The 9284-nt window shown below is 41.6% G+C and overlaps 1 protein-coding gene and 1 long non-coding RNA gene across 2 annotated transcripts in view; one reads left to right on the top strand and one right to left on the bottom strand.

The window, feature by feature from the left end:
• Positions 1-248: 248 nt before the first annotated feature.
• On the bottom strand, positions 249-4966 carry gpr157 (G protein-coupled receptor 157). The gene is made up of 3 exons (XM_019862962.1): positions 3987-4966; positions 1674-1887; positions 249-569 (listed from the first exon to the last, which is right to left on the bottom strand). Exons 1-3 carry the CDS (start codon positions 4361-4363, stop codon positions 264-266), a joined length of 897 nt encoding a protein of 298 aa, XP_019718521.1. The 5' UTR covers positions 4364-4966; the 3' UTR covers positions 249-263.
• LOC109511714 (uncharacterized) overlaps positions 4155-9284 on the top strand; it is an 11216-nt gene continuing 6086 nt past the window's right edge. Inside the window, exon 1 of the long non-coding RNA XR_002167378.1 lies at positions 4155-4258. This is a non-coding gene — a long non-coding RNA (uncharacterized LOC109511714). The remainder of the gene's footprint in view (positions 4259-9284) is intronic.

Here is a 9284-nt window from a genome sequence, read left to right as displayed (position 1 = left end):
GCCACCAGTTAGACCTGGTTTTTGCGAGTCTAAATTCTACTCTACTTTTGTAAACAAATTTGCAGATGCGCCGCGGGCCATACAGCAGCTGCGCCACCAGTTAGACCTGGTTTTTGTGAGTCTAAATTCTACTCTACTTTTTGTAACCAAATTTGCAGATGCGCCGGGGGCCTGGGCCCAGTGAAGCAAAGCGCATCTACCAAATTCACAAACATGGAGAACGAGAGCATTGCCCTCCCACCAAAAAGATGATGGGCCCATTTTTACCTCGAGCACAGACTACTTTCTGTTATCAAATTGTGGCAAGAGTCGGGTGTGGGCAATAAATTGTGGTTGTATGACAATAGAATTATCGAAATGTCATCTGCACTCACATGTAGCATCACCAGCACAGGGTTCTGTCTCGCTGGGGAGCCAGCCAGCAACAGGATGAAGCGGATTGTACTCCAAATGCGTAACAGGATGAAGATAATAGGGATGAGAGTCAGCTTCATGTCTGCCATGGAGGAGAAGGAGTACGATGTTGTCCTATTGGCCAAGAGTGGACGGTACTCGGAAAGGGCTGCATGCTGTGTGTGGTAACAAAGGATAAAAGATACGAGGAAATTATTGACTTTTAGAAAATCAGTAATGACAGTTGTTATGATACCAAAACTCTAACTTTGACACTATACCAGCATAAAGTACCCCGATACTGATACTTTGACACTATACCAGCATAAAGTACCCCGATACTGATACTGAAACAATACCAAGACAAAAACCAAGATCAATAAAAAATCGCATATGACAAAATCTGGAACTTAAAAATCGTAGTATTTTTTGTCATTTAATATAGTGGGAGGATATTCAACGAAACTATTATATATACACAGTATTGTTTATATTTTCATGCCCTGGTATTTTGATAAAATTATGTAGTTTGGTTGAACACATTGGTGCTTCAATACATTGTACAACATAGCGTATTTTGGGAAAAACGTCTGTCTTCCATGTCCACGCACTTCAGGTAATGTCGCTCCACCCTTGCCGTACTATTTTTGGGTGTCTGGGCCCCAAAAACTGAATAAAGTATAGTACAGTTTCCCACAGCCACGGACGTATACAATGGACAAAGAGTGCTCCTTACTCACCGTCAGCCGGCGGCCATCTTACGTTGCCACTTGTTAAGGCCATTTGGACAAAAATGGCTGTGAAATGTTCGCCCTGTTAGTCACAATTCATGATGCTGAGGCGCTCAATGCAAACAGTGAAGTTCGTTCTTTGAGAGGCTCTCCTGACTCCATACAGGGAGCCTAGCATAAAGCACACACTGTTTTACAGTGTTTTCAATAACAGTCACGACTTAAGATGGCTGCCCTCTGGCTTCAGTCACAAGGGGCCTATTGAGAGTCCATTCATATAAACGTCCGTGCCCACAGCGTGCTTGTCTGGCTTTTGTTCTTTCCATATACAGAAACGTGAGTGCCTTATAAAAAGCTTGAAGCCAGTATGTGGCCACTTGTTTGGAGAAATGTTCGTTATCTGCCAAACTGCACAGAAGTACCGGTACTAAAAATATGTGGTATCTTTTCCTTTTTGAAGGAAAGGTAATGCGGTACATCTGTAGTCCGAGTATACTAGACAACCCTTTGAATAACACTGCATTGCTGAGCTTCTCCTTGGGTACTCACCGCTGTGTGAATGTGTCTCTTGATGAGGATGTAGAGGATGGGGAGGATGAGGTAGGCCAAGAATTCCCAGATCTTTCCAGTCAGCAGCATCCACAGGACACGGTCAGGGGTGTGGATTCTGACCCAGCACCAGCCCACTGACACCTCTGATGCAGTGTAGCCAATCTTGTTGAGGCACACGGCTGCAACTGTGATGCTCAGGGGAACCCCCCAGCTAGAATACACAGAAGCGTGAGAGAATGACATCATCGCTTAAATTTTGTTTTTTTTCCATCTGCAAATACTGCATGGGTTCAAGGGACATCTACGTGTAACTACTGAAAGAATTAATTTCAGGCTCCAGGCTTATACATATTTGTGGTAGTAGTTGTCGGTACATCAAATATAACTCAATGTTTCAATCTTTTGTTTCTAACAGCTAAAAATAAATATTTCCATGTCAGAATGACAGATTGTTTTTTAATAGTACCGTGTCAGGGGTCAGGCTGTGTGTGTGCTGCCCATACAAGTGGATGAATGCCGTAGCTCTGTTGTGAAACCCAAATACAATGGACTTCCTAAGAATATATCACAATAAATCTCGAACATTCACTGCAGACACTGTTCACCGTAGGGTGAACATGTGATACTGATACTCATAATTGTTGATTTATCTTAATTCATACATCATCATAAAGTTGGTTTCTCTTTCTAGTGTATTTATAGATGCAGCACATAAATGACGGTTTACAATTCAACGACCCATCATTGCACATGGTAGAATGAATGATTCAACGTGTGGTTTGGTGTACTCACACAATGACTGTTTTATAGGTTATGTAAGGTATATTTTTTAAAAGAACATATAATGCGGTGTACAAAAGGGCATCACTCTTATGGCACATATTAATCAAATAGTGCCGAAAGGGTAACAATCCTGCCCAAAACCGGAATGATTCCCGATGTTACATAGAATGCTTATGTTTATTGATGGAGGAATTTAATTTAACGTTTCATTCATAAAGTCCACTTGCACAGGAGCCAAATGGGTCAGCGACGAGATTCGAGATGGGAGTGCAATGAAAAAAAGCTTGCTGTGCTTGGCAGTTGGTGTCTACATTGTAACATTCATTACATGCACCGAGATGATTGAAAGAGAACAGTGCTACCCTCCACACGAGGCTTATAATACGTTTTTATCGTTAGTTTTTATTCATTCATTCATTTTCCGAACCGCTTTATCCTCACTAGGGTGGTGGGGGGGGGGGGGGGGCGGGGGGCTCTCCAATTTGGAGTGTTCAACCTGACTGCCATGCATGTTTTTGGAATGTGGGAGGAAACTGGAGGACCCGGAGTAAACCCACGCAAGTACGGGGAGAACATGCAAACTCCGGAAGGCCGGAGCTGGAATTGAACCCGGTACCTCTGCACTGTGAAGCCGACGTGCTAACTACTCGACTACCGGGCCGCCCCAGTTTGTTTTTATTTCATTTTGAATTCTTTTTTAAATGTGGTTATTTTCGACGTGCTAACTACTCGACTACCGGGCCGCCCCAGTTAGTTTTTATTTCATTTTGAATTATTTTTTAAATGTGGTTATTTTTGATAAGAGCAAGGTTTTGTTTTTTAATATACGGATAACTGTTCCTTCTGCCATAATAATGACAAAATCTTGCGTCATTTGTTTGCCCGATCTCTCAACTCTTGTGGATTGAGATTTGAAAAAACGTTTGTCTTTAAGAATTAATAAAGTTCTACAATTTGAACTCTGTCCTATTGTCTTCTTTATGGGCGACTTGGAGTTTTCTGTCTCAGATGTGATGAACATTAATTTATTGATGGGTAAATATCGCTTACATTGTGCCAAACGGAGAAAGACTAAGCACACCACTCTCAGAATTTAATCATGACATTAAAACATGTTTTTTAATAATTTTTAAAAAATTGAAACAAATATACTCAGAATGTTAATTTATCTTAATCCCATGTCGATGCTCCTTTGTGTATGAATGGAAATGCCAATTTTTTTTCAGTTTTAGATGGATGTGGTTCTCATGTATTTTGTTTCGGGTTTTTTTTTTTTATGTTATAAATGTCTTTTTTACGTTACACATTTAGATGGATGTGGTTCTCATGTATTTTGTTTCGGTTTTTTTTTTATGTTATACATTTCTTTTTTACGTTGCACGTTGTTTGTATTATCCTCTTTGCTCACAATAACGAATAATTATCAAAACAACAATGACAGCGATAATAATATTTGAAGTATTTTGTACATCCCAAGATGCCTCTGGGCGTCTTAAAGAGACAGTAGCAGTTTCTGATTTTACCTACCTGACCAGGTGGAAGACCAGCACCAGGCTGTCAGCAGCCCTCTGACTGGAGTGTACGATGAGCACATACAAGTAGACAGCGATGGCCACCGTCCAGAAAAAAGAGCTGGTGTTGGCGAAGGTGGATATCGCTCCTTGAGCGACGCAGTCCGGCGAGTCGGAGTCGAACACTTTCCATACTCCGAAGGCGTACGAGACCGCGGAGAGCCAGCCGGCCACCGAGAGGAAGAGGAGCAGTTTGCGCGGAGTGGTCCTCAAATCCGCCAAACTAAAGTAAGTGACGATAATGAGCGACGAGCCCACAAACGACATGGCGCACGAGCACAACACGACCACCTGTTCGGACAAGTACACAACTGTTTGGTTGTGCGCTGCCATCGTTTTTTTCTTTCTTGTTGGCTCTTCACTACACGCGCTGCATGTTTTCTACACAACAAAGCCTTAACTTCCACTAAGACGAATGGAGGCGGAGCTCTCACTGTGTCCGCTTCATTTAAAGACTGAAAAAAAAAATCGTGGTAAACTGCGTTTTAAATCACCTTCCTTTCCAACTACCTCTTCCTCCTACTCTTCTTCCTCTTCCTTTTGTAGCTGAGGTCACAGTCAGCCGGTCAGTACTCGAGGCTATTTTGGGCTCCGGATTTGAACCTTGGATTTAAAATGGTTTCGTCGCAACTAATAATCCCAAAATGAATTTCTCCTGCAGTATGTGGAAAAACACCAAAGCCATGTAGCAGCGTTTTTCTTCCAAGGACAGAAAAAAAATCAAAGGACGAAAGGCAATTCTGACGTTCTTCACCTTTAATGTATTTAAGATGCGAAAACCCATCTGACAGTTTAGGTAAACATACTGTTTGCTGGTCAGTTGTAGAGTTGTGCCTTAATTTTTGAGTTTAACTCAGTGACCACACTTGCAAATCAAAGCACATGTATCTCAAGTCATCTTTCTCCACTGAAGTAAATAGAAACGTCATTAATCTGTTCCAGGCCCTTGTTGTGCTCCTTCAGGTGTGTGCACCTTGTCCACCAGCTGACAGAAATAGTGAAGCACAAGAAGAGTTTCACGAATAGATTAGTAGCTAGGTCCAAATTCGTGGGCCGCGTCCTCCGAAGGAACCTTGGCAAACTGGGTCCTCCGAAGGCTCCTCTTCCCTCAAGTAGCCTTTGTGGATCGCATAAATAAAGCATGGTGAATTTGGACAGGTGTAACATCTCTCACTTAATTGTCTTCTACACCACAGCAAGATGGCGGCAATGTGCTTGGATGCTAGAACAGACTAAGTGTAGAAGAAGAGCGGTGGAGCAATGTAAACTCAAGGTCCATCACCATGGAAACGAAGGCCAGATTTGGAGGCAAGATTCGTGAATTTGGCCACCAGCGTATGGTCAAAGCTTACTTGAAATTATGTCATGTAGCTTTTAAAATTAGCCTTTCGAGGTCGCAGCCAACGAATTTGGACACGGCAAAAAAGGGGCTTTCACATAACGCTGTTTGTTAGCCCATTGTTTGGATTTTGCATTGTGTGTTAGCATTAAGCTCGGACATTAAAGTGATGTGGTTGTTTGAAATATACAATGTATAATTGTCCTAGTTTTATGTTTCGTTTGACATAAACTTAAACCGCAAGTGGCGTTAAACAGCTTGAAGCATTTTTTTTTGGAAGTGAGTTGAGTTTTCTGCCAACATCTCGCACTCGGATGGAAAATTTTTGCTCGCAAGTCAATCAAAAAAAAACCTTAAAAAAATCAAATACAAAGTCAGGTTACTCGTAGCTCAAGGCACCGACTGTATTTCAGTTGTAAATATTTACTTTGCATAAATACAAATAAAAAAATACTCGAGAGAAAATAAAACCAATGCTTTATTATTAGTAGTAGTAGTGGTATCAGAAGTAGAAATATTGTAGAGGTCAGAGCCTCATTACACAGAGGCACCTCACTGAATAATGTGTGACAAGTTGAAAATAAGGAAGTAAAGGGATGAGAACAAACTTGATCTCTTCTCCTTCATGGACCCCATTGTACAAAATAAGTACAGAATTACAATGCTTCCATATGACACAAGCCATATCAAATGCGCCTCAGGCCAGAATTTGTACCCTAGCTCAGGGGCCCCCAACCTTTTTTGCCCCACGGACCGGTTTATGTCAGACAATATTTTCAGGGACCGGCATTTAAGGTGTGGCGGAAATAATACAACAAAATAATATGGTATGAGCTGCATGAAAACTGGCGTTTTCGAAATATAATAATAAACACAAGGAGCGTCTAATCTGGCCGCAACACTCCGATCGCTATGGCAATGTTTAATGCCTTCAAAATACGATACAACGCAAATTCAAAGTGCATGAAAATGACCACTCACCACAGCACCGAGCTTGATTTTCTGCAACCAGACGGTCTCGGGGTAATAGGAGACAATGACACCTCAAGTGTGTGGTTTATGTCCAGTCTACTTCGAAATTTTGTTTTCGTCGTGTGGCGATCTCAGAGTATTCAGCCATAACTTTAATCCAGTTCTCTCGAACGTACTTTTAAGGCCGCCGTCCTTTGCGATCTCCAGCGGTTTTTTTTACTCATTTTGCGAGCTCCCGCGTTTTGTTTTGAAGTAATCGGTCACGTGACGGAGAAGCGTGGCTTGACGTGTGTCAAGCGTGACATAGACGGATGTAACGGAGAATCCGGTAGTTTTTCAAAATAAAACATATTTCGTATTCCGAAATAAATAAAACGGAATTAAGGCAAGTTCTTTCTGTGCGGCCCGGTACCAAATGCCCGGCGGACCGGTACCGGTCCGCGGACCGGCGGTTGGGGACCCCTGCCCTAGCTTACAGATAATGTTGCTTCAGTTGTCGTGTAATTTTTCTATCCTTGATCAGTCCATGATTGACTTATCCGCATCATGTTTGTCAAAAACAGACCTCACCAAGTGCAATAAAACAAGAAAAACAATTGGCGCAAATTGTTTCCATCACATTTTATTCATTTAATACTTTTCTTAGAGTAAAATACATAACCGCTCATGATTAACGAGTAATTGACTGCACGCTGACAAGCCACACTATATGACCACTTGCACCATATAATATCCAATACAAGAGCTGTATCAAATACTGTATAATGATGCTCAACTGTGATTGACACAGAGATATTTATTTAATTTTGTTTATGGTTTGATTGTTGCTGTTGCATTTTTCAATGTCATATACAATATTGCATTATACGGAGCTGTTCAACATACTCCCGTGCAACGATTTTAAGTAACTTAAAGATGCATTAGAGTAATACAAAACTCAAAGATACAGTCGTAATTGTGGGAAATTAAAACTTCTGGATCGTAACGCAGGATCGTTAATTTTGTCAAAGCCGATTTCAACATTCAGCTTTTGGATTTCATTAGCTTTAGCAAGTGGACATATTGTTGAGCCTGCCTAGTAAATCAGCAACAATTCGCAAATTGAAACGGAGCAACTGAATTAACATGCATTTAGTGTAGAAGTTGATCCCAGGCACATCAGCCAATAGTCAGTTTGATTTCATGCTGGGAGTTTATTTTAGCCACCAGGTGGCGGCAGATGACCTTTTATAAACTACAACGCGAGGCCTTGATCCAACACAATCTTGAATTGGCATTTTCAGTTTGTCGCTTCTCAAATTTCGACGATGTCTTTACAACTTACATTAGTCAACGCCGCTGACGAGGACTTTTATTGCAAAGAATTTCTGCGGCAGTATACTTGCTGATTGCTTCGTTCTCACTCCTCACAACAACCAGCTAAGACACTGCCAGAGAAACACCCACAGCAACCGAATGCCTGCTCCCGCCAGCTGGTCCAAACTGCCACCGTCCTCGTCGACTCTGGCACCTTGAACCCTTCCACTTTCTTGGTCTGGCGAGCTCTAGAAGATAAATAGAAGATGATCATTGTTCCATGTGAAAACAGACACAGTGTAGTTATTGTTACCTGTTTTAAAAAAAAATTACATGAATGATGAAATGCATCCTACTCGCCCACCGTGGCTTATATAACTCGTGATTCTACACACGGTTGCTCAAAGTGACCGGAAGCGTATTCCTCAAATAGATTCTTGATACCCACCCCATTCCTCTTTTTGCCTTGGTGTGCGGCATCAATTTTGAGTTTGCACAAGTTGAGCACTCCCTCCCCAATCCAAGAATAGAATTTTGTGTCATGACTCATGATTTTGCATCAAAACGCTCCGATTGATTTACCCCGATTTGTAGCGGTGTGTTCGCATTTCTTCTGTTCTCTTCATGTAAAGCAAATGTTTGATCGTAGTCTAACAAAGGGATATCAGTTAAAAGTCTACTCGCGATCGTTGCAGTGTTCATCTATATGGTCCTCTCCCTACAGACTGCGCTTGCTGACAGGATGACATGGGCACGAAAGAGCGCTCTCTGGTCGTCCGCTCTCAAGGACAATGAGATGAGTGAGCAAGGCAAATATGTCTTAAATAAGCTTCAAGACACTGCTATCATATGATCCATCTCTGGTTGCGTAACTAGAAAGTCATGCCTTGACTGGTGCTCGGACACTTTTCACCGCATCTTGCGTCAGAAACAGTTGCGCAAGGTGTTGGTCATGTATGAGTGGATTTGACACCGACCTGATTTTAGTTGTCAAACGCATCCTTCCGGCCCACACTCAACGTATTGTACATTACAATAACGGGACATTTGCTCACAGTTGATGTTTTCTTTCATACAAGACTTGCTGGGAAAAGAACACTGTTTGCACAGGGAGCAATTAGTCAGCAGTTGGACGTCGAACCGCTTGATGCTATATGTTCTCTGGTTTGAGCTGACTAGCACCTCGGTGCATGCTTATTTCTTTTTTGACAACTGATGTTGGTGAATGTTATGGTTGAAATGATATCTGAAACTTTTACATTTGTTGAAGGAGTTGTAGAGTTCAAATGCATGTTTGCATTATTATTATTTTTTTGACTAACTTCTTATTGGATAAAAAAAGAAATTTTGCTGTTGAAAGCAATAAATATATTGCTTTGGCGCTATCTTTTGGCGTTTTGGTGTCAAGGTACTATGTTGATGTGAGTTGCGGTGCTTTGTTTGGAAGAAAAAAAGGCATGTTGAAGTGAGTTGAGACGCTTCATTTCGTCAAAAGTAGTGCAATGACACCTCCGTGCTTAATCGTTAGAAAATTATAACCCTAACTGGGGGCTCTCAATTAGCGCGCAATGATTGATTGTTTTTGGATTGAACTCGTGATGTCAGACAACGTGATTTTGTGATCGTCAAATTTGTTTTGCCATAATT

The sequence above is a fragment of the Hippocampus comes genome, unplaced genomic scaffold, assembly GCF_001891065.2.
Source record: "Hippocampus comes isolate QL1 unplaced genomic scaffold, H_comes_QL1_v1.1 scaffold1, whole genome shotgun sequence".
In the NCBI taxonomy this organism is placed as follows: domain Eukaryota; kingdom Metazoa; phylum Chordata; class Actinopteri; order Syngnathiformes; family Syngnathidae; genus Hippocampus; species Hippocampus comes.
This window is presented reverse-complemented; position numbering and strand designations above follow the sequence as displayed.